General features: G+C 32.7%; 2 protein-coding genes across 5 annotated transcripts; one reads left to right on the top strand and one right to left on the bottom strand.

The window, feature by feature from the left end:
* The first annotated feature begins 3,433 nt into the window (after positions 1-3,433).
* LOC114191548 (CDPK-related kinase 7-like) lies at positions 3,434-11,723 on the top strand. 2 transcript variants are annotated; one of them, XM_028080778.2, is made up of 11 exons: positions 3,438-4,554; positions 6,763-6,893; positions 7,065-7,106; positions 7,250-7,358; positions 7,824-7,902; positions 7,993-8,289; positions 8,390-8,505; positions 10,346-10,453; positions 10,530-10,592; positions 10,681-10,848; positions 11,092-11,723. In XM_028080778.2, exons 1-11 carry the CDS (start codon positions 4,060-4,062, stop codon positions 11,227-11,229), a joined length of 1,746 nt encoding a protein of 581 aa, XP_027936579.2. In that variant the 5' UTR covers positions 3,438-4,059; the 3' UTR covers positions 11,230-11,723. The 2 variants fall into 2 exon arrangements, with proteins under 2 accessions (XP_027936578.2, XP_027936579.2); XM_028080777.2 differs by having other exon boundaries at positions 3,434-4,554; positions 7,824-8,289.
* A 2,225-nt stretch (positions 11,724-13,948) lies between these two features.
* LOC114192549 (ABC transporter G family member 28-like) lies at positions 13,949-25,436 on the bottom strand. Of its 3 annotated transcripts, XM_028082300.2 has the most exons (14): positions 24,986-25,433; positions 23,504-23,580; positions 22,968-23,246; positions 22,430-22,493; positions 22,186-22,332; positions 21,905-21,939; positions 21,703-21,776; positions 19,166-20,097; positions 17,748-18,044; positions 17,138-17,629; positions 16,511-16,659; positions 15,748-16,037; positions 15,515-15,648; positions 13,949-14,279 (listed from the first exon to the last, which is right to left on the bottom strand). In XM_028082300.2, exons 1-14 carry the CDS (start codon positions 25,207-25,209, stop codon positions 14,123-14,125), a joined length of 3,351 nt encoding a protein of 1,116 aa, XP_027938101.2. In that variant the 5' UTR covers positions 25,210-25,433; the 3' UTR covers positions 13,949-14,122. The 3 variants fall into 3 exon arrangements, 2 of the variants coding, with proteins under 2 accessions (XP_027938101.2, XP_027938102.2); XM_028082301.2 differs by lacking the exon at positions 23,504-23,580 and having other exon boundaries at positions 24,986-25,124; XR_003606118.2 differs by lacking the exon at positions 13,949-14,279 and having other exon boundaries at positions 15,589-15,648; positions 16,515-16,659; positions 24,986-25,436.
* Positions 25,437-25,689: the final 253 nt, after the last annotated feature.

Raw genomic sequence — 25,689 nt, 5'->3', positions numbered from 1 at the left:
ATATATATATATATATATATATATATATATATATATATATCATATGTATTATTAAATAATTCTATCTAAATTTAAATTTAATAATATTACTTAAATTTTCTTAAAAATTATTTGACATTTTATTCACATTTATTTTTTTAAACGACTAAAACCTTTAATTTCTAAAAAAATTACAGCCTGTACAAAAAATAATTAAATCAATTAGACAACACTTTAAAAGTCTAATAACGTATGTAGTATTCTATTTGAACTCTATCATTACGCAAATACTTACATAATAAGAACACGAAACATTTATTTAAACGCAATTAACTGCTCCATCAACCGTCGAAGAATAAATTATATTTTTGTTTGAGTTAAACAAAAAAAGCAATGATTATAAACCAATTTATCTCTAAGTGATTCCATACAAGTAAATTAATATTTGTTTGTTAATGTGTTTCCTAAAAAAATATATTTTTTCCTACCACATATAATTTTCTTTTTTGCGAGAAATACCTCTAAATTGTTTCTTAAAAAATTACTTAAACACTATAAGAAGAAATCATTTTTTTAAAAAGGACATTTTCTAAAAAAAATAAACAAATAGATCTATAATGTATCATTCCCATTTATTAATACCTCTAGTACCGAAACTTTATCCTATATTTAAATTTCAAATTTAGATTTATCCTTTGTTCCTTGGTACACACAATTGCCCACAAAAATCAAATATTAAGTTCACTCTTGATTACCCCCATATATTATTATACTTAGTATCATATCTTCTACCACATATATAAATAACATTTTACTAGGGTTCACATTATTTTAGATATAACTTTTTTCATACTTTAAGTTGGTACATTTACAAACATGTGGTTCCTAGTACTATATTTATCTCATTAGCTTACATAACACACACAATACAACAATAATCATGAATGGAATCAAACACAATTTTCATAAGTTATATACAATGTGATTAAAGATATTACATTACAATATGTTATTATATGTGATCGAAATGTCCCTATAAGATCTCAACTTCTCCTATTTTGTTGTCAAAGATGTTCATTCTTTGCTTCTTCGAATGATGTTTTCTCCTTATTTCTATGTTTAATTTGAGGTGAGGTATATGTAAAAACTTTGACACACAAGTCAGTAAGTTGTATGAAATGTTAGGTATATTATGAAAAAACTTGTGCCTTACATAGTGATTAAATTTATTTACATACATTTTTTTCATGACCGTTACATGAATGAGTCTCACTCGGACATGTCATCTCCATTTTAGGAATGTGTAGTATGTGAACATTGCATTGAATTCTATATCATAACGTTAGATTAGATATACATTATCAATCTTAAATGCAAGTTGTGATGATCAGGGTTAACTTAGCATGACATTGCACCATGATTTTGGCTATATTTTGTACACAATCAAATACATTTGTATGACATGTATTCTTGAAAAGGTCAACACTTAATGATAAAAAATTGATACTTAACATTCAAGAAAGACACCAATGTTACTCTTTTACACAAAGTTCAATAATAAAAGAATATAACAATTTTTAATATTTTATTTATTTCGCTAAGAGAGAACAAAAATAGATAATTGTAGAGAATATGAAAAAAAATTTAAAATAGTGGGATCTATTAGATTTTTTTTCGTATATATTTTTTCATCATTTTATTTCTCTCTTTAGGCTACGTAAATTTTAAAATATTTTATCTCTATATCTATTGTACATTTCTATTCTACATAACAATTAAAAATTTAATTATATTTATTATACGTTTAGTTATTATAAAAAATGTGATGTTTTGGTGAATAACTGGTATCAATCATTTACTTGTATAATATTGTGTGTTGGGACAAGCCTATATTAACCATGTTTGAGTGGATTACAACAAATGTAATGGATAACGTGCCAAATTATGGGAAAAAAAAAAACAAAACAAAGTCCTAGATATGAGAGCAATATCATGCCAAGACCAAGAAAAAAGATTGGATAATAAGATATAGAGAAGAGTGAAAATTGGATTGTTACCATAGCTGGACCAGACAAATTTTAAGTAACTCATGCAATGTTACTTGAACATTTATTGTGGATCTAAGTGTTAGATCATGTTTCTGTCAATTATGGGAATATTAGGAATTCCTTGACATGTTATTGCTACCACTACATGTAAAATTTTAATTGAATTTTTTATGAATTTAATGTTTGATGAATGTTTTTTGTTAGAATTTGTTAGAATTTTATGTTAAGTCAATAAGTTTGCATGCAACATTCCCTTGATTGCATCTCACAAGTGACAATACATAATTGAATCGATTCCACTGAAAGAAAAAAAGGAATTATAGATTCGATCATCAATAAATAAATTAAAAAACATCATTAATTTAACATAAGAAATTAGAAAACCTTAGATAACAACGAAAAAGAATTGTAAGGAGACTCCAAAACGACCACATAAATGTTGTTTGAGCTTTAGTTTTCCCCCTCAATTGAAATGTTTTTTCCCCATTCTCTACCCACTTATTTGTCAAAACAACACAGACCCACCATGCACAATTTAAAACAATAGATAAAGCAGAAAAAGACAGCCTTTCAAAGCCAATTATAAAAATAAGGTCAAACTTCAAAGTTTATCTATACTCAAAATTTCCACTTTCTTATTTTCATTACTTTTACCGTATTAACACTAACACTATTCCTATAACTATAAATATAATTATTTTGACCACGATTATAAAAATTTGACTCATAAATTCGATTTGTAAACCTATTTAATAAAATTGATCATAAATTTATCTCATAAACACAACTCTTACAATTAATCTGTAAATTTGACTGTAAACTCAAATTAAAAACATAACCTATTAAATATTAGGACTCATAAACTCAACCCGTATACTTAAATAACCTAATTGACTTAAAAAATATGAGTCCTAAACCCAATTCTTAAATTCTATTCAAAACATCGAAACAAAACTCATAAAATATATTATTTCGTAACGGATAATATTTAAATATATGATAATCGGAGTAATTTTATAATTTGATGTTTGAGGTAATAATATAAGGAGATTTTGTTCCAAAGAAACACTTGATCATATTAAGAAAAAAAGAACAATTTTTGTTTTTGAAAATATTTCAGTAATATCCATTAAAAAAGTTTGAAGTTTTTTTGACATGTTCTTGTGAGGCAGTTCCCATATGAAATGCATAGAAACACATCTAAGTTTTTTGTGGGATCAATAAGGACAGGCTGGAAGGATCCAAACCCTACCCCACTCACCATTATTGTCAGACAACAAACAATACACCCTCTCTGATAAAGTGTATTTCTACACACAACTCTTTACAAAACAACCACTAACATATACACACAATAAAATAACATTAAACAAAAAAAAAAAGCCTTACAAAAAGCAGAAAAAGGAGCCTTGGTTTTCTTTTCCTTCAGGCTTCTGCTAAGCAAGCATCTTCCTTTCCCTCACTTTTTCTCCCTCTTCTTCTTCTTCTTCTTTTCACTAAATTCTCTTCATTCTTCTCCAAAATATCAATTCTCTCAGATTTCCACTTCTCATCCCTCAAAAACCCTATCCACTTCCACAAATCTTTCCCTTCTTTTCATTTCAGAAATTCCCCTCCTTCATATTATTTTCTGGGTTTCATTGATCAACCCCACAAAAATAAAAAAATCAGTTCTTTCTCTCTCTGTCTCTCTCTATATCTATAGTACATAACTCATTTTCTGTTATCCTTTGATTTTTCTCAATTATCAATATCTGAGCTTCAAAAGCCTCTGAATTTGACACTACCCTGATCTCGAGTTTTGAACTTTGCTGAAATCTTTGCTTCTACTTTTTTTTTTTTGAAGAAATTCTCCAAACAGCTCATTTTCTCTCTCTTACAGTACATAACTCACTTTTTTCTTCTTCTTTTTACTGTGTAATATCTGAGCTTGAGAATGCTCTGAATTGGGGACTTCCCTGATCTCTCGAATTTCACTTTGGTGAAATATTTTGTCGTTCTGGTTGGTATCATTGTTTGTTGAAGTGATTTGATGGGAATCTGCCATGGAAAACCCATCGAGACCCAGCAGAGTGAGAGAGAAAACCCAGAATTCCCGAACGAAGTTCCGTCATCAACAACAACAACGAACCCCACCAAACCCTCGAAATTCCCATTCTACAGCCCGAGCCCTTTGCAGAGTTGGTTCAAAAACTCGCCGGCGAACTCAAACCCTAGCAGCGTGAGTTCCACACCGTTGAGGATCTTCAAGCGCCCCTTCCCTCCTCCGTCGCCGGCCAAGCACATTCGCGCGCTCCTCGCCCGGCGCCACGGCTCCGTGAAGCCGAACGAAGCCTCCATACCTGAAGGCAGCGAGTGTGAGATTGGGCTGGATAAGAGCTTCGGCTTCGCCAAACAGTTCTCGGCCCACTACGAGCTCGCCGAAGAAGTGGGCCGCGGCCATTTCGGCTACACCTGCTCCGCCAAGCCCAAGAAGGGCCCTCTCAAAGGCATCGACGTTGCCGTCAAAGTCATTCCAAAATCCAAGGTCTCATCTCATACTAATAATATGTTCACTTCTTTTTATATATTTTAAATTAATTTTCTGCAAATGAAACTTGCAAATATTATTTGTCAGAATACGCTTGTTTCGTGGAGCTAAATTCGAAACGCGAAATAGCATCCCGGAAAATTGGTCGGAATTTGGTTTCACGAGAGTGTAATAGTTTTTTTTTTTTTTTTTTAAATTTATTTCTCTAAATTCTTTATCTTTTTTAATTAATTTTTTGAAAAGAAAGTGTAGAACTTCTAGAGTTCGACTCAACCAAATTCTGAAAAAGTTTCCGGCGTAAGACGACATTTTTGAAAATTTGGTTAATTAAATTCTGTGATTGAATAGAAACATTTTTTTATTGTATTTTTCACTCGTTTCATTTATGTTAGTTATTTAATTTTGCTATATTATAGAAATTGGTTAATTTAGTTGATAGTTTATATTTCATTATTTAATTAATATTTTTCACTTTTTTTAACGCCTTTCCTCCAAAATACCGAAATACCTGCATATAGCTTCTTAAGGTTGTTTAATAAAATTTATTGGAGAAAACTCATATAATATAAGTGTGTTCATCAGGTTGGGTTGGGTCGCTCAATGACCCAACTTGACCCAATCCAATTAAATTTAGTTGGGTTTTATTTATGATTGGATAATTTACTCTTTCATCAATTGAATAATAAGTTTGGTGTGATGATCCAAGCAGTTAAATAACGTAGTATTGAAAAAGAAATAGTATTCCATAAATATAACAATATAAGTGGACATTAGGGTTTTATTTTAAGGAGTAAGATGGTAAAAATAAGTTCATCTAGGTAGATTATCTTAAATCACTAATAATATGAACAACTTATTAGAATAAGCTAAAAGTTATTTAACATAGATGAAATAACTTTATCAAAATTTCTTAAAAACAATGATATGAACAACTTGTAAAAATAACCTAAAAACATTAAAAATGTAACCTGGCCAAACATAGAATAACTTTATCAAAACTTCATCTATAATTTTCATCTATTAAATGCTCACTTTTAACAATTAAGGTAAATAGTTATATAAAATGATTATATCTATATATTGCAGGACTTGCACAATTAAGAGAACTAACTCATTCAAGTACTCATCAATTATGCCCTAACTGATTATGAGTAATGTTTTAGTCTACAAATATTTAGTGAAAAAAAGATTGTGGATTGATTATTATAAAATAGAAAAAAATATCACTTTTCATGTGGGTCTTATAATTAAAAACAGAGATTGATAAGTTATAAGAGCAAACATAGTATTTTTAAAGACAAAAACATATGATGATTCATTTATTATTATCATTGCTGATACTTGATAAGTTGAGTTAGTTAAATAGACCTGTTCCCTGTGGTTGCGTTTGCAATGGGATCACTTGCAATTGTTGTGGAGAATGTTTGATGTGACAGTTTCTGTTGCAACGCCAATACTTTTACACTGTGTTTGGACAGATATATTCACAATTTCAAGAAAGTTAAAATTATTCTATTTTTTAAGTGTTTTATTTGCATAAGATAGTTTAAACTTATAAATTTTATTTTATTTTTTGTTTAGATAAAGTATTTCAAACATAAAAGATTGTTTTGATATTAAAAAGCATTTAATAGTTTAAAACTAGTAGTATGTTGTTTAAAACTTGGTCAAGAAAACACAAACTAACGTTGGATGATAAATTAATTTCAATTGATGTTGGATTTCCATCAATGTTAGCCGAAAAAAACTCAAGTAAGAGTAATTGAAACTAACCCTAGTTAGAGTTTTTGTGACTGCTTATGTATCCATTAAGGATCTGTTTAGACAAACTTTTACACAAGCATTTATAGAGAGAAAAATAGTAAGAACAAACTAAGATGAGTTTCTCCATGAGTTAAAATCAGCTTATAGAAGTTAAAAATAAGAATTTAGAAAAGCTATACAAGAGAGAGCTTCTGCAAATTAGCCTGTGCCTAAGCTAATTTTAACTGATGGAGAAGTTCGTGTAATTTTTTCTTTCTACTTTTCTCTCCAACAAGTCCTTATAGATAAACTTGTCGAAACCTAAATACACTTGTTTGTAAATATTAAAGATTGTGAGGAAACTGCTTCCTTGTTCCTGAGTGTGGTTTAAAACCTTGGTTGTGTTAGTTACATGCACCAGTGTGCTCTTTTGTTTATTATGCAAGTGGGTGTGATTGGCAGATGACTACAGCAATTGCCATAGAGGATGTAAGGAGAGAAGTGAAGATATTGCGGGCTCTAACAGGACATAAGAATCTGGTGCAATTCTATGAAGCCTATGAAGATGATGAAAACGTTTATATAGTTATGGAGTAAGTTGAACTAGTACTCTTTTTTTTAGCAATGTTGTGAATCCCCTTTACAAACTTGAATCTGTTTTTTTCTTCTTTCCAAGATTGAAATTATTAAGCAAGAAACTTGAAGTTGCTAATTTGGGTTAAGACATTAAGAGCTTACATTCTTATGTGTCTTATGCTACTCAGGTTATGCAAAGGAGGGGAATTGCTAGATAGGATTCTTTCCAGGTAATGATGTTTGCCAATTTTGCCTTTTCTGTGTCACAATAGTGGGAAAAAAAGTATAAAGAGACACGGTGGTTTAATTATTTTACCCTTGCATAGCATATATTAACATTCTAACCATTTACAAGTTCAATTGTCGAATGTAGGGGTGGGAAGTACCCAGAAAATGATGCCAGAGTAGTTATGATCCAAATATTAAGTGTCGTAGCATTTTGTCATCTGCAGGGTGTTGTTCACCGTGATCTCAAGCCAGAGGTGAGCAAGTTATAAAGTTTCTTAACTTTAATTTTTGTGGAAGCTGAGAAACTTAGGCATCTAGGTATTCTTGTTTTTTGGGATTAATTACATTATAGATTTATATTTTAGATGCCCCGAATGTTAGTTTCGTCTCAGTTTGGGTATCCTTTTAGCATGTCTCTACAATAGGTATGTTTTCAAACCTAGCTTTCCACTTTAGAAGAAGCAAGTCTTTTTGTGCCACTTCCAGTTCTAGAAATAATAGTTATGGAGTGAATATGAATGGATGACATATACTGGAGTTATTTCATCTTCACTCTTTATAGGTTAATAACAATTCTGAATGACAACTGTTTGTGTTAATGCTAATTATGAAACAAATAACAAATGCAGATGGATATTTCTTTAGATGGTTGTATATATTCCTTCACTTTAGATTGTTCTGTTGTTTTTCTAACCGTGAATACTGGTTTTATGCTTCAGAATTTTCTTTTCACTTCTAAGGATGAAAATTCCACGTTGAAGGCCATTGATTTTGGATTGTCTGACTATGTGAAGCCAGGTCTGGCATATTCCCTGCTTTCATATTTCTGTTGTTTTATTAACAGAGAATATAAACAACTAGTGGTAACAATCCGATTTTCTTTTTCAGATGAGAGGTTGAATGATATTGTTGGAAGTGCTTATTATGTAGCCCCAGAAGTTTTGCATAGATCTTATGGGACAGAAGCAGATATGTGGAGCATTGGTGTAATTGCTTATATTCTTTTATGTGGTAGCCGTCCCTTTTGGGCTCGGAGCGAATCTGGTATATTTCGCGCTGTACTTAAGGCAGATCCAAGTTTTGATGAGGCTCCGTGGCCTTCTTTATCTGCTGATGCAAAAGATTTTGTAAAGAGGTTGTTGAATAAGGATTATCGTAAAAGATTGACTGCAGCTCAGGCACTAAGTATGTCTTTCCATTTCCCATGGTGGTGCATATATGGTATTAGTATTCTTACGTTTTGATCTCATTGATTCTCTTGCTTATAGCCTTGTTTTATGCACAGGTCATCCATGGCTGGTGAATCATCATGATGATATGAGGATACCTTTGGATATGATAATCCACAAGCTTGTTAAAGCGTACATTTGCTCATCTTCTTTACGTAAATCTGCTTTACGGGTATGTGGTACTGGTCTTATTTTGCTATGGTTTTGGATTTTTTAGTGGTACAAGTTTTCTATGGTACTATCTAATCATGCATTGCCACATGTTAAATTAGTTTATGACAAGACAACTACTTGAAAACTCAACAAGTTTTCAATAAATGATTTCAGACTTAATGTCTCTTACTGATTTATAGTAACATTCACAAAAGCTATCTAATCAAGTTGATTTTTATTTTTCAATAAAATATTAGTGCTGAAGCATCACAATGTTAATTACCATCTCAACTATCTTGACATTGTAATTAACAACAACTGCGCTAAAATCTATAAAATAAAGGAGAGAAAAAAAAAAGGTGGGAGGACTAGACAACAAATTACTGAGAAAATCTGCAACAAGGGAATTGAAATCTATCTCTGAAAAACACCAGAATTAACAGAAGGTTATCCCACTTGTATAGCATTGTGAACCAATACCAAAATTGCCTAACTTTATCTGCACGTGAATCCTCATTTGTTTTGTCTTCTCCATGCAATTAAGCCATCTATTATGCAATCTCCTTGGAACAATGGTTGAGTTTTTAAAGGCTCGGATAACTAATTGAGAATCACATTCCAACCAAAGCCTAAACCATCCTTTAGTGAAAGCAATCCCATTTCCCAAAATAGTACATATAATTTCTGCTTGTAAGGCAACTGGCATCCCAAGGAATTGTGAAAAATAGCTCATAATTGATGCTTTTTGGTAAGGCAGCAGTACCCTGGAGCCCTTGGCAGCTCCATCAGTATTGCATCTGATCCATCTAGCAGAAAGAACAAGTCATAAGACTGGAATGACATTAGGGATCTTTGTAGGAACTCAGTTATGTTAGATTTCATAGCTTCTTGACAGTGATTTCCGGCCAAATTTACCTTTGAATAAATCCTATTTTCACACTATCATACCTCAACGTCCCATTATCAAACGAATGGAATTCCTACTTTTTGACATCAATACTATTACACTAAAAATGGCTGCTTGCAATACTGTTCTAGCTTGTATACTCCAACTTCCATTCGCAACAACAATCAGATCTTTATATCAAGAAGAGGCGGGTACATAGATCATATGATGGCATTCATATTGGCTAAAGTAGAAAGTTTCAGAGATATTATTTACCATTAGATTCCTCTTGACCACTTCCTCTAGTGTCTTGGTCCCCTCTTCTTTTTCACAGAACTAAAATCTATGCAATCTACTCTTCTCACAAGTGTCTCTTGTTGCCTTCATTTTACGAGTCCAAACCAACTTAACCAATTTTCTTCAATCGGTATGACACCAATCTCGTAAAATAATTCCGTAAAACCCATCTTATATTTCTCTTTTCTACTTCTACCACAGTCCTACCTTTCCATTTTTTTGTCCCTTTAAAGCCCAGCATTCACTACCCTAGAATATGGCTGAATGTATAACAACGTAAAACTTTTGAATTTGATAACTATTTTGCGATCACAACTAACCTCCTATGCATTTCTCTATTTTAGCCATTCTATTTATATCATGTGATATTCTGGTTAATTTCCCCTTTATTTTGTACTGTGGAATCCACATAGTTAAATTTAGAAACTTGTGATATGGAACATCTCCTAGATCAATTAATGATAAGTTAATTAAATGACTGACTGAAGAATCATAGAAATCTCTGCACTGATCAATTAAGGATAAGTCAATTAAATGACTGGTTGAGGAGAGTTTTTGAGAACTTGCCTGTCATCATTTGCATGTGTAATAAACCATTTCATGTTTCTTGAAGTAAAAGTTTGCAATTTCTCTTAGAAACGTGGATATTTATTGATTAAATTTCTCAATCTGTCAGGCTCTTGCAAAGACATTAACAGTAGCTCAGCTAGCTTATCTCAGAGATCAATTTACACTGTTAGGGCCAAACAAGAGTGGATTAATCTCTATGCAGAACTTTAAGACGGTCAGCACATATCTGAAGTTAAAATTTATTGTTCCTTTTCCAAATTTCTTCGAGGCATTAACGGTTATTTTGGCAGGCTGTTTTGAGGAGCTCCACAGATGCTTCAAAGGATTCAAGGGTCTTAGATTACGTGAATATGGTAAGTTCGAGGGGTTGTCAGTCATTCCTAATTGACTGTTTTAACAAATCAGCTTCACTGAAAAGTTAATTTGTTATCCTTGTTGCAGGTTAGTTCTATCCAATATAGGAAACTAGATTTTGAGGAATTTTGTGCTGCTGCTATAAGTATGCACCAACTAGAGGGAATGGAGAGCTGGGAGCAGCATGCAAGGCGAGCCTATGAGCTTTTTGAAAAGGAAGGAAATAGACCAATTATGATTGAGGAACTTGCCTCGGTAATTTCACATCCCATTGTATCTTAATACCAATATGTTTGTCAAATGATTAAATGTGATGCAATGCCAAAGATGCTACGTTTTTTCAAACGGACACTTATTAAGTTAGTATCTGCATGTGTTTAATTGTCTTCTTCATTCATCAACATGATAGATAACCTGAAATGAGATTCTTAATCAGTTGCATTTAACATAATCCTTCATCACACGTATATTAAGCTCTTCATGTTTGACATATTTCAGGAACTTGGGCTTAGTCCATCAGTACCTGTTCATGTAGTACTTCAAGATTGGATAAGGCACTCAGATGGGAAGCTTAGTTTCTTGGGGTTTGTCAGGCTTCTGCATGGGGTTTCTTCCCGTGCATTTCAGAAGGCTTGAACGAATAGTTGCTATTATTTTTTCTTGCCCTTTATCTTTAAATATTTTGATAGGATAATGCTTTAGCTACCCTCCATCAGCAGACCTCAATGATGGCTTCTGCAAGTTGAAGGCAGTGGCTGATAGGAATTTGTTGCTGAGGAAGCTGTATGCAACATCTTCATGTATCAATCCCACTTTTCCAAAATTTACCAACACAATCTTCTCTCCCCACCTTGTTCTCACTCACTTTAGGTTGGTGGTTCTGAAGTTAGAGGCTTGTACAGATGAAAACTAGACCACAAATTGTACCTAGAACCATCAGAACCTCTCAAAAATGATGATTCTCTTCGCGTGTTACCCATGCCACCTATCAATAAACCTTCTTATCACGTGAACTCCTTCATAGTTGACAGCTTTTTTAACTTTTTTGTTGTATTTATATGTTATTATTCAAGGCCACAAGGGATGGTGCTTTTTATATACAATAGCTTTATGGAGTTTTGAATCTATAACTTGTTCCAAACTGTGCGCACACAAAACTCTTTTGCTCTGACATGGGTGGCTTTTGGTTAATCAGCTATGCAACTATCTTTAGATTATTCCAAGCTTCTAAGGATATCAGTGTATAGTTTTGCAGTCACTCTAAAGCTTCTGGATTTCAATTTTCAACATGTTGGTGATTGAGTCTTCATTTTATAGGATATCAATTTCAGTTTTCTAGCATTATAATTCTAACTGGTATAGTTAGGGGACCATTGTTTTCACTATTTTAAAATGCAAGAGTATATATTGAAAAGGAGAATACCTTCTGCTAGTGTACAATTATGGTCTAGATTCCTATATATCTTCCATGTAATCCTTCATCTTTCATAGTAGAATTCAATTTTTTTCCCTGTATATTAGAATTGATTTAAACCTTTCTTGATTTTAGACACTATCATCAGCTCACATGAAGAACAACAAACCAGAGGGCATTTCATTCAATGGAAAAAAGATCGGTTTGAACCATTCTCCAAGGAAAGAAAGACTAAGGGGTTATTATTTCATCTATTTCAATTCTTTCTTCTCCTATCCCATTCGATAGTATAAAAGATCAACAATATTTATAATAGTATATCAGATGACACAGATGACATAATTTAGAATATATACCTCATTCAAAAAAGATTACATAATCTAAACTATGATTTTAAATTATGTAATTTTGCGTAATTAATACATTATTTAAACTTACATAATCTAAAATATAGTTATTTCAAGTTATGTAATATAAATTGAATAATTTAGGATTATGTAACTCAAGATATCTTAGATTATATATTCTCTAATATAATTTTAAACCTAATCATAAATTGAAAGTTATGAAATTCAATTTAACAAACACCAAATTTTACTAGGATAATTTATGACTTTGATATCATGTTAAGAGTTAGACTTCAGGTATAACTTAATATATAAAATCATATATATATATATATATATATATATATATATTTTAAATTCATCTTATCTTTAATCGATGTAGAACTTACAACAAAAGTTAAAGATAAAATCATGATTATGCTACGAAAATGTTAACTCATTTATATAAGGAGTCAAAATTCTTTAAAAAAATAAGTTAACTCATTCATATAAGAATCTAAAATTCCTTAAGAAACGTCCTTTCTTTAGATATTAATACTTGGCAACTTGATGTATTCGAAACTCTTCCTTCATAGGAATAAGAGCCTAACAAGATTCGAACTCAAGACGATAGGTTTGTTATAAGGTTTTATCATTTTTAGAAAAAAAAAATAACTCATTCATTAAAAAAAAACCCAAAATTCCTTAACAGGTTGCAAAACAATATGCACCTATTTACCATAGATACACGAATGGTGCAGGTACTCATACAGAATATGGTATATGAAAAGGAAAATATGGTGGATATTCTGTTTAGTGTGAATGTCCCTCTTCATTAGAGCAATTGTTTTCTACAATCCCATATTTTCTTCATGCATCTTCCTGTCTACAATCCATGATTATTTAATCTACTAAAGTTACTGTTGTTTTGTTTTAAACGATTAAAATAACTCAAGAATGATTTTAACATATTGAAACTCAAGAGCTTATTTTAACCTCTATTTTAGTTGATTAAAATGACTTCAATCAATTATAATCACCAAGTACCAAAATTTTCTCTCTCTTGTTTCAAAATCAAATGATACAAAATCAAAATCATTCTTTCTTAAAACATTGTCAACTGTGAGATACTCTCGCTTGAACTTAAAAGCACTTCTTAGAATCTTCTTAATTTAAAATTTGAATCAAATCCTTGGTTTAAGAAGTTCACGTTTGTATCTTTTCTTTATTGTTGTGTTTTATCTTTGTTAAGGTTATCTTGTTTCTATTCTATATTTTTTCTTGTGTATTGATCTTGATTAAAATTGTCAAAAATATTGCTTGTAATAGATTTTAGAGTTTCACAAGTAATGGTAGAAAATCTTTGAATGAAGGTTTCACAAGATTATTTTAGATTACAGAAATTCTTCCAGTGTGCTGTTTTCTCCATGCTATGTATTACAAAACTTGTCTAGTTCTGATTTGTATGGTACCATTCAAAAAATTACTTTTACAAAAACTCAAATTACTATTCTAGAATACTACATTCAAAATGCATCCAGATTACATAAGTCGAACCAAACTTTGTAAACCATGTTATAAAATAGAAAGGACAAAGTGGCCATTTTAAAATAAATTAGGGGTAGGAAACAAAAACTGGTCATATAAAAAAAAAGTGCAACAAATCATTATCTTATCAACTAGATTTTGCATGATGCGTCAATAACCAACATCAGCCCCAACACATTAATCACACATTGTTGAACTATGAGGATCCTAAGGTAATCAAATGACAGCTCCCAAATTGGCCTTATTTCTTTAGAAAGGTGAGCATACAGAAAAATGCTACTGTCCGAGCAATTACACCCATGAGAATGAGGATAGATATGCACAAACCCCAATCATGAAGATTATACCCACTTTTCAGTAGTGAACCACAACGAGTTAAGAGCCACACCCCGTGATACCTGCAGTATACAAGTGATTATCACAGACAGTAGCCAGTTTCAAACTAAAAGTTAACATGGAAGCAAATTCCTACTAGAAAGTGCTGATATCAAGTACACAGCAAATTATTAAAGAGTATATCATAAAGCTTATGGACTATGTGACCTTCTCATTCTCTAACATTCTCACTTGATCCAAATGCACTTCAATTTAGTCATAATTTATGATTCACCTGAAATATGTGCTCAACCAACCACTTCTGCTTACCATGAGAATCTCAGTTACTTCAACAAATGTATATGGATTGTTGTAAACCTTCTAATACATCAATTAGAAATAACACTAAATTACAGTATATAAGTGGAGACAAACCTTATTTTACTAAGCTGATTTTGTAAGATTGAGTTATACTTAAACTCACAACCTTAATATAGTATTATAGCCATAAGAGTCCATCCTAGTGAAGATTTAGACCTATCGTGCCACTCATTATTGGATCTCCTCTTGATTCCCAGACTCAATGTCCTCCTCAGTATCCCATCTCCTACAAATCATAGGCTTACATGCAATTTCCAAAGTAGTTTTTTCCTCCTCGTATTGTTCTAAAATCTTACATCCACCGTGGGCCCTCCTATAGTTTTCTTTTTCTCTTCCAACATGCTTGTTTAGGTAATATATTCTTCTAATGGAATGGTTAGGAGCACCACCTCTAACTCCACCCAAAAACACTTCATCTAAGCATACTCCATTAACTAGGTTTATGACAATGATAAGATCATACTTCCTTTTCAACTGTAGTCTTTCTTCCACAAGAGAGTCACGCAAGATGATTCCCGTTCAAGTCCTTCTGCAATCTCTTTGTGGGAATCACAATTCACAACTTAAAAACTGAGAAAAAATAATGTGCATTACTCTCCAACCTGCTATTTTGTTTGCTAACATAATGTATTTATTCTTCTTCTAATCATTGCATCCTCCATTTCCATAGCCATTCCCTTTAATGTCCCAAATGGTTCAAGTTTACCACTTCCATCTCTTAGTTCTCAGAGGTACTGCATTTGGGCCTAGCAAGCAGCTCATCTGTTACTGGGGATGTCCAGCACAGCAACCCTTGTTTATTTTGCAGAGGATACCGTCAGCCATGGAGCTCACTTACTTCTCTATAGACTCAGGGGTTTCGAAATTCGCTTCAAGGGAACAAAACTCAAAACCTAGTGGAATTTAATAATACCAATTATAATTAACAGTAAATTACCTTTCAGCATTTGCAATTATGAACGCTTCTAAAGCCCACCTAGGGTAGCAAAAATAAGCTATATCCTTCAAAAATTTACTATCTTTTGGCTGTGTAGCAATGAGAGTAAAAACAACTGGAAGAAGTACCGACCACTGCAAGAAACAGTATCATGTAAGGGGAAATGAAAATATAATGAGTAAAATTTGAATTGGTAGTTGGTAAAAGTTTTATTATTTGCTTCTAATACTCACTAGCTGGGCTGCACCGGGTTCAAAGAGTATGGCAAATGCATATGCTATGCCAGTCACACAATATACAAGACAAAGCAGCACAATGTAATTATCTGCAAAAGTTGATCTTGGATAGGTAAAAAAGTAGAACATTGACAGGTAAACCACAGGTTTGATCACTGTATTGAAATGATCGATTGTGTCTTTGGAGAGGAAATACGCCAAGCTGCTCATGCCAGAATCACTCTCCCTCCAGTAGTGTAATTTGTCTAGAGAAAAGGATCTCAGGGCAGATATTTTGCATAAAAGAGCTGTAATTAACAATAATAATAAATTAGAATAAAGCACGATACACATGGATTCTGAAAGTCCAAAACAATAAATTTCTTTTAAGTCCAAAACAAAAATCCTATTGAAAATCTTCCATTACTTACCCATGGTTTCAGATAAAAGAAAAAATGGTAAAAGCTTACATCTTTGTTGGAACAAATGCAAATATCATGAGCAGTTTAATGATGAATTTGATTAGTTATTTGTGCTGGAAATAGTAACATTAACTAATATTTGTGTAAATGTCCTTATCTCTGATCAATGTGATCAATAATTATTACAAAAGTAAAAAGTATGTGTATCATCTCAGACTGTATTTACAACATAAATTAAGTACATAGCAAAGAAAAATGATATAACATGAAGAGCATTACGTAGCTTGATTAAGAATTCAATTATGTAGGAAAAATGAAATAAAGGTTCAAAGACTATGTACTAGAATCAATCAACTTACATACAGCAATCACGGTATAGGTGTATCCAGCTGCACCAAAGGTCTGATCGCTAGCTTTAGTAAGTGATCCTAAGCAGGCTCCAGCGAGTAATAATATTAAATAATCTATAGCTTGGATCTTAGATTCTCGTAATCTTTGTTTACCAACCCTGAAACAGTACCGCCAATTAACAAGAAAATTCAGACACCAGAATGAGCAGGATTGTTCATCATTAAGAGGTTATTTACTACTCTCCCTCTCTCTCTCTCTCTCTCTAATCAATGGAAAACGGTACTTGGTGAACTTCAATAGAGAAAAGATATGGTGTCATTTAATTTCATTTTGTTTCCCAAAATACTAAGACAGTAGGGGAGCAAGGGAATGACACTCGTACTTTCCAGTTCTTCAGGTCTCCCGTCAACCACACAGAAATTTGGACCACCAAATCAAATACAATTGTTCAATCTGCCGCATCAAAAAAATCTACTGACATTATGCATGATACATTTTTTTAAAAACGTTATTTTGAGCAAGAAAATTGTAATGCTCCACGGAAAAAAAAAACCCAAATATGGAAGATCTTAATGTGTGACCAGAAAAGTTAAATGTTCAAGTTAACAAATAATTGAAGTCATTGAATGGTTTACCGTATGAGGAAGTACTTGTACTGCTTGAATATACCAGGAGTTTTACGTTCAGATAAATCCTTCGATTTAAAAAAATTTAGTCTTATTTTTTCCCCCTTTAGTTCCATAACATTTCTCACATCATGCCATAATTCTCCAACAAAGCTTCTTTCTTCATGGCTAGAGCCATCGGGATCTTTTTCTCTAGCTGGGTTTGCAGTTTCAAACATACCAAGTTGTGCTGCATTCTGCTGCATATCAGGAGGTACTGGGTATCCATTATGAAGCATCCATCTAAGTGGCAGCTCTTTATAACTGACTTCTGAACTTCCACTAGGTACTGCTATGCCTTCCAGAATGTCAATTAAGTAATCAGGAGGATTAATTCGTTTTGGTATATTTATCCCAAGGTCTGCAAAGTATTCTTCAACTTTCTTGACTGATCCATGATATACAGTGAGGCCACCTTTTGCCAGGAGTATCAAGTCATCGAACATATTAAACAAGGCGTAGCTACAGAAAAAAGGTTAAGTCATTAAATAATCAAAGGGAAAGAAATTAGATTGTTCACAAGTACAAATTAAAGCGGGAAACATGATGCAGAAGACATGGAATTGAAATAAAAAGTCACCTGGGTTGGTGAACCACCATGCAAATGTTCACTCCTTCTAGAGCTTCCCGTCTTAGTGCTCTAAGAAGGAGTTGAGATGATGCACTGTCCAACCCAGAGGTGGGTTCATCCAAGATCATGAGTGAAGGTTCCATGACCATTTCCAATCCAACATTTACACGTTTCCTTTGGCCTCCAGAGATTCCTCGCTTTTCTACAGTTCCAACCAAAGAATTCCGCACAGATTGAAGCCCCAAGAATTCAATAACTCTTTCAACAATCAGAACTTTTTCTGGTTTTGGCAAGTCAGCAGGTAGCCTTTCAAAGTAATAAATTTTCATTTTATTACCAAATATTCAAACTCACAAAAGCTACAGAAAACAATAATATGTACACAAGTAATAGAAGAAAAGGCATGGAATTAAAGCTCGGTATATTGGAGAGTTTTACATTAGCTAAAGAGGGAAAAGTGTTCAAGGTATGGGCACTATTCCATGCTTTAACAGAGTGCATTCGAACTACTAGGATACTTTGCTTGGTATATAGGAGGCATGATATTGCATCCAGACAAAAGAAAACTGATATAGAGACTAAAGAAAACTGATATAGAGAAAAAACTGATATTTCAATAAGTAATAAGTTTAAAAAGGCTCCTTCTTTGAACACTATCTAAAAATAGAGAAGAAAACATAAGGGGTATCTGCTAGATCTTTTATTTTCTGTTTCCAGTTTTTCATACAGAACTCACTTTTTCTTTTTCAGTCTGTTTGCTGTTTTCAAATATTTGTACAAGAAACATCGAAAACACTTCTGTTTTCAATGTTTCCTGTACAAATCATTCAAGAAGAAAAAAAAAACTGATTGTAAACAAGGTAGCAGTTTTGTAATTAGAAAGTAAAAACAGAAAATACTATTTAATGACAGAACTTAAGTATTCCATTTATGCAATACAGGCTCAAATTAAATTATAATCATTGTGCCACCGGTGCTTAAATCATGCGGCAACTAGTGACCAAGAAACCCATATTTTTCCTCTATTCAAAGAAATGAAAGGCTTCAATTTCTCCATTTTCCCACCTAATGCAATGTATTACCAAGAATTTAAGATAGAATTATAATAAAGTTGCATATAAACTATCTCAGTCTCTTGTGTTTAAACTAGGATCTCCTATTTAAAGTCAAGCGGTCAGAAAAAAAGGACAATGAAAGAGTATCAATGGAGTTGAAATTCGATCCAGGATTAAATAAGAAAACTCGATACAGGGTTGGAGCACCCCAAGTGCTCCATTATATATAATAATATATACTTTGCTGATAAAAAAAAGAAAAAGAAAGGAGATTCGATCAAATATAAATCAGAAGACACCGAGTTTAAGCACATAACATGAATTAAATAAATGAACTATATCATAGCAGGAATTTCCAATCATGTGGTTTACCTGCACAGTGCACTGAACCGAAAGTTTTCTTCTACAGTCAGGTTTCCATGAACTATATCATCTTGTGGCACAAAGCCTATAATTTTCTTATATGAGTGGATTGATTCATTCTTTTCATTTACAAAAATCGAACCAGTCACCTTGCATCCAAATGCCTTCCCAGCTATTGCAGAAAGAAAAGTTGTCTTGCCAGCACCTGATGGACCCATGACGGCAGTGATGCGTCCAGGTTTAATCTTCCCCGTGACACATCTCAATATAAGTTTATTGTGTGCTTTCAAAGTAAGAGTCAGATCTTTGAAAGATATTTCAATCAAAGGCCTTTTCCTTTGTTCACTTTTGGTAGCCATACTAATTACTCCTGAAAAGGTAAGGTTCTTGTTTTCTTCTTGCTGAGCCTTTTCTTTCTCAAGTTGAGCGTATGCATACTTAAAAATTTGGCTATGTGTATTCAGTTGTTTTTCCTTGGGCACTCTTGCTGTAACATTTTTTGCTCGAGTTTCTGTTTCTGCAAGAATGTTGCTACTAATATTTGCATCATTTTCCACTTGATTCATTATCTGCATCAAATCACCAGCTTCTTTTCCCTTTCTCTTTGGCCCAGCATATGAGCTACCGATCATAGGTGAGGTAATAGGATGTGAATGTGAAAACAATTCTATCTTTGTTTCAGTAGTTGGTTGATTCAAAATTCTAATTTCTTCCGGATCTATGTCCTTTTTCCGAGTAAATGTTCGTGATAGTTGAGCTTGCAGTCCACTTGCACTCTTCTTAGCAGCATCTTTTGCATCTTTCCATCTTTGGCGAGCATTTGCAGTATTTCTTACACTTCTGGCTGCTGCTTCTCTGGACTTTGCCATTCTCCTTTCTCTGGTAGTCAGAACTTGGTCAGAACAGCTGTATATAATGAGTAACAAAGTACTCAAAGCAGCCTGCATAAACAGTTAAAGACTGTTGTTAACTTTCTATCAACACAGTGTGCATGTGTGAGCTTGGATATTTTACATCTGTGTACATGACAAGGACTTAAACATTAACCATAATTCCAAGATCAACCGTGCTCATGATGGAGAAGGAACAGAAAGCAGGAAGCATAAAATATAAAAATTCTTTTTTTCTGGATAAGTATCCATATGACCAATTTAGTTAAAATTTGTTAGTATGTGAAACTGATTCCTCCATAACCAATGGAAAATACAAGGCAAAGGTCTAAATGATCCAATGGTATGGGACTGATAGGTCATCCAGTAAGGAGCTAATAATAAAGAAGAGAAGAACAAGGGGCAGGATCCGGATTGGAGGGATCAAGAGAGGTGGCACGTGATGAGTGGAGAGAGATGGAAACAATCTATAGTGGGAAGGGTGGGGGGCAGAGATAGGTCCCAAGCAGTTTGTGTTATTGGTTTCTTTTCTACTATTAATCTTGTAACAGAGATTTATGCCTTTGAGATTTCTATAATTCAGTGTCAGTATTACTTTAGTTGTATCATGTCTACTGCTGTTTCTATCAGGGACACAAAGATAGAAATTAGAATCTAAAAGAGAGAGTTAAAGGGAGAGAAATAAGAAACATGATATAGTTAAGGATGGAGAAGCAGATAGAAGTGTAGGAGCAATTCTATATGTTTGAAATAGATTGGACCTGACCAACTGTTGGGTTTATATTCTTTTTCATATGGGTTATAGATGCTAAGAGAATGTGGTCGTATATATATATATATATATATATATATATATATATATATATATATATATATATATATATATATATATATATATATATATATATATATATATATATATGTGTGTGTGTGTGTGTGTGTGTGTGTGTGTGACATTAGTCTTACACATATAAGGCATTTGACACCACTTTTAACCAAAAATCTTAAGATAATGGTGTTATGGGTCTTTATTCTTATATAGTGTTTAACTTTGTCTATTCTATTTAATGTGAAACTTTGACTTACACCACTATTCCCAACAATCTCCCCTCAAGGGTAAATCCTTCTTTTATTTCATATGATATATTTCTCCTTAGGTGTATGGTGACCCCTTTGTTGTGGTTATACGGTCACTCACTCTGAACTATCGGCTCTGATATCACTGTTGAGATCTTTAGGACTTTTGGAAATAGGAGAGATATGAGATATATGAGAGATATATGTGGATTTCATGGTAGTAGCATTGGACCTTTTATGAATATTAGAATGTGGACGTCCATCTACTTTCTTCACTTGAACATCTATTTTCTTCCATAGATATTTATCTTCTTCTAATTTGATCCAACGCAAATCTTCTCTAGATGTCTCAAGGGAGACATATTGTGTGGGCTCGACTCCATATTATAAATAGACTGCGCCTAACTTACTCTCAGTATTCTGGCCAATATCTGACATGTTTAACCCTAAATTACTGAAAGCCCTAATAAACTCCATATTAAAAATGAATACCCCAAATAACAACAGAAAGCTAGGATCTGAATAAATGCACATATGTACCTATTTCATAATCCATCAAATTAAGCGGCAACAACTTACAATGAGCATGATTCCATAGGCTTGAATATTTTGGGTCACGGTGTTTGAATCACATGAACTCAACTTGAAGCACCCTACAAGAAAATCAGGAAATGGTCATATGTACTCTGGAAACATTTGAGCAGAAGCTCACGAGAGAATCTGAGGCTAGAACACAGATGTGTTATCGCCATAATTCACAACACAATCCAAGACATCTTACTTTGCTCAGATGTGGCACCCATCCTACAGTAATGCCTGGAATTACAAGAGAGAAGTTTCAAGGAATCAGGATGATAAATAAAAAGGTACCATAATAGTATAGGAATTATACTTGTAAGTAAACTAAAGTGATAATTTTTGCTGACTAGTTTATAGTGTGTTGTGTTCAAGTGCAACTATGAAAGGTCATGTCATCCAATATCTTCAATACTTTGGATTACTTCAACAAGGATCCAACTTTTGAAGTTTATTGAGTAACCACAGGTTGGAATAAAACAATACCCACTACTACAAGGAATTCTTTTTGTAATGGTGGAGCAATATGATCCTGCCGAACAAAATATCTCACTACTGCTACTAATATCAGCCCAAATATTTGCTCCTCCACAGGTATGATTTGGCTGCATTGGAGGCAGTTGGTAAAGATATCTGAAAAAATATATCAAATCAATTCATATTCTACACAAAAGCATGCAAGTAATAACCGTAACATAAACAGAGGAACAAAGCAAGAATTAGAACTCACGGTTCACAAACACCAGTTGAGTTATTGAGTACAGCACTAGGGCAATAAGATCCTAGAGGGCAAGCTTCAAGAAAAATATTTCAAATACCACAAAAAGAGGAAAGAATTAGAGACATCATTTTCAGAGAAACTGGTAATAAGAATAGTTATTCTATTTGCTTTACTCTTGCTACAGATATCATTGCTGAAAAGGCATTGAAATTTGTTTTATTTTATTGACTAGCATAATAACCAAATTTAATTACTCGGTAATCAAAATTTCTAATGGTTTTTTCAAGGGGAATTCACCAAAGAGATACCAATGAGACATAGCTCCTCACATAAGAGATTGATATCACATCCAATTCAAAACCTTAAGCCAATGAGTTTGTGGATCTTTTTCTTTATATGGTGCTCAATATTTTCGTTTTTACTCTATGGAACTGACTTACACTTGAATTTCTAACAATTTCCTAATTGGATACGGATCTTTACTATGGTCATACAGAAGGTATTTGCAGTTCAATAATGAACAAAAACATATTGAAGTTATACTTACGTATCATGCATGTGATTCCATGAGGACAGAAGAACCCCTCACAACATGCTTCGCAGTTTAGAGTTCTGGCAGGCATCTCCTGTGAATTTATAAGGTCAACTTGCTGGCTTGTGGGAACACTACACGCCCATCCTGGCTCACAACCTGATACCCATGAGTTTAAATTGCAGTTCCTGTTAGGCTTCAAATAGTTGGCACTCCTAGTGCTAGACCTCTCCAATAAGCTATTTAAGTAAAACTTTATTTCTGCTGCTGTACACAACCGTTGCAAAATATCTCCTGTGTTTACATGAAGTTCCAGATCATAAGAATGATATTAGAATTAAAACAGTGGGAAAGAACAGAAGTTCAGAACACTGGAATGAGTACATTCAGAGTTTCTAAGAAAATACAGTAAACATGTTTAGCTGGGCGCTGGAAAAAAAAAGGAATAATCAATGAGAAAAAAGAAAAAATGAGTCATCTATTTTGTTCACTTCTTTAAAAAATGAAATGAACAACTCGCATCATTTCTTTTTAGTTGTTGGAGTTCATACCTTTAGTCTTCCGAATGCAAGTAGACACAAAGTCCAAATCAGAAGAAAAATTAAATGCTTTATTCCAATCAGCATCCCTAAAATAAGAAAATTAAACTTCATGATCACATCAAGTTCCATTTCTACACAATATTATGAGTCCATTTTGATGCATCACGTATGTTATGCTTCATAAGTTTTATTTACCATTTGAAAAGGACAAAGTTTGATTTACCCGAAACTAAACCCGAAGCCACAACTTTTAAATTCATCATCATTACTAATTCAGTGGACTAACAGACAACATTAACCTTTAAATGTAAAATAATTATTCCACAACCTCAATCAGAGACCCTAGCATAAGTAGTAAGAAATTCAAACTAAAATATTAAGAAAAAACAAAGAAGGGCCATATTCATCAGTAAAACTCATTGAACTTCTTTATCAATCATCATGGAATTACTTTTGCCTTCTGCTCTATCAAATTATAATTTTGAAGACGTAATGCTTTTAGTGCTTTAATTTAGTCCGACAAAAATCCTCCACATTTTCATCTTTCAATACGAGAATTATGATTGTTTTATCTTTGAAGGCTAATATCTCCGATCTGAGATTTTTAGAAATGAAATAATATTTTCATGTCCAGTTTTTTTCTGTCAGCTTCACTCGTACAAATAAACTGAACACACTTGAAGTTCTATTGTTAAGCTGTGTTGTTTTTCTAAACTAAAATTATATATATTAAAAAAGTTAAAATAAAGAGAAACTAATATAACGTTGATTTACAGAGTAGTTTATGAACTTATTTAGTTAGAAACTAAAGTGTTTTTCAGAGCTTTGTTTAATTTAGATAGAAAACTAAGAGTGTTTCTGAGAGTTTCTTGCTGCTTTTAGTATAGAGAGAAACTCTAACAAATAGTCATAATCTAACTCAGGTCGAATCAGAAAAAAAATGTAATTTTGGAACTAAATTTTATAATTTCAAATTTGGAAAGATAGAAAATAAAGAAACATATTTTACAGAGATTGAAACAAAAAATTCATAATTTATAAGAATTAAAAAAAATTCTTTAAAATTTTACAGGTCGGAAAGCATAAAAGGATTAGCTGAATGCTCTTTCGAGTTTTTCGAAAGTTCAATAGTCAAACACATCTTTAAAATAATTTTCATTTGTTACTTTCGTCTGTAGTTTTAAACAAATAATGACATACTATCATTAAAATATAATTTTAATTCAAGCATATATAGACTAAATCATATTTAAATGATAACATTAAATTTTATTTTAATATGAAAAATAAAAAATTAAAATTTTGAAAATATTTATTTGAATTTTGGTAATAAACTAAAGTTCCATACATTTCAACAAACAACCAAGCTGAAAAATTTGCTTATTTCACATCAACTAAAACATACCGATTCTACTTTATCCTAAAAGTACTGAGCAAAAGTTCATCCATGCGTAACTTCACAGAGATGTTTAGACAGGTAAGAAAACTCACGGATCTTTGACGCAGAAACCGGAGCTAGCTTTGATTTCGTGATTGAGGAGCGAAGTCATGTTGGACATTTGATCATACACAAGACGGGTGATACGTGGCATTACCACAGGGTTATCGAAGTCGCTTAGCTGCTGGCACTGCATCCGGCGGAGCAGGACCGAAGCCACCGCCGCCGCCACCACGAGGTGCACGCAACGAAGTACCGGCAAAGCATTCGGAAGCATTTTGATTGTGTTTTCTTTTCACGAATGTGAAAGAAAGTAAGGAAGGAGGTTAAGGAAACTAAGTCATTGAAATGAAGATGAAGAAGAAGAAGAAAGGTTCAAAGAAGACGAAGAAGAAGAAGAAGACGAAGACGAAGAAGAAGGGTTCAAAGAAGAGGAACAACGTCAGGAGCAGGACCACTAGGAGGTGGTGAACCCAACGGAAAGACAAATGTCGTTGGGAGACGAAGACATGCTCGTAATTTAATATTTTAAGATAATAAATTAAAGTTTTTTTATTTGGGATAATTGACCTTATTTGTTTTTAATTGAATTATTTAAGTTTTAAATATTCTTTAACTTTTTTTGAAGTATTTTAAATTAATTCTTTAGTAAAAATATTTTCTTTGTTGAAATGTTTAAATTATTTTTAATAATTTTGTCATTACCCTATGATATAATTGTTATTGTGATTTTGTCTTCACATCTTTATCTTCTTTC

This window comes from Vigna unguiculata, chromosome 7, assembly GCF_037176805.1.
Source record: "Vigna unguiculata cultivar grain cowpea cultivar isolate G323 ecotype 2 chromosome 7, ASM3717680v1, whole genome shotgun sequence".
Taxonomy (NCBI): Eukaryota; Viridiplantae; Streptophyta; class Magnoliopsida; order Fabales; family Fabaceae; genus Vigna; species Vigna unguiculata.
Note: the sequence above shows the minus strand (reverse complement) of the source record. Positions and strands in the feature narration are given on the sequence as shown.

Excerpts from the sequence above, each read along its gene's own strand:
- LOC114192549 (XM_028082300.2), bottom strand. The coding sequence starts at position 25,209 with ATGCTTCCGAATGCTTTGCCGGTACTTCGTTGCGTGCACCTCGTGGTG. Across the intron at positions 17,630-17,747 it reads ATGGTGGTTCACCAACCCAG|CTACGCCTTGTTTAATATGT; the intron begins GTGACTTTTTAT and ends TTTTTTCTGTAG. Across the intron at positions 16,660-17,137 it reads TACAAGTACTTCCTCATACG|GGTTGGTAAACAAAGATTAC; the intron begins GTAAACCATTCA and ends GTACTGTTTCAG.
- LOC114191548 (XM_028080777.2), top strand. The coding sequence starts at position 4,060 with ATGGGAATCTGCCATGGAAAACCCATCGAGACCCAGCAGAGTGAGAGA. Across the intron at positions 6,894-7,064 it reads AACGTTTATATAGTTATGGA|GTTATGCAAAGGAGGGGAAT; the intron begins GTAAGTTGAACT and ends TATGCTACTCAG. Across the intron at positions 10,593-10,680 it reads TCTTAGATTACGTGAATATG|GTTAGTTCTATCCAATATAG; the intron begins GTAAGTTCGAGG and ends TCCTTGTTGCAG.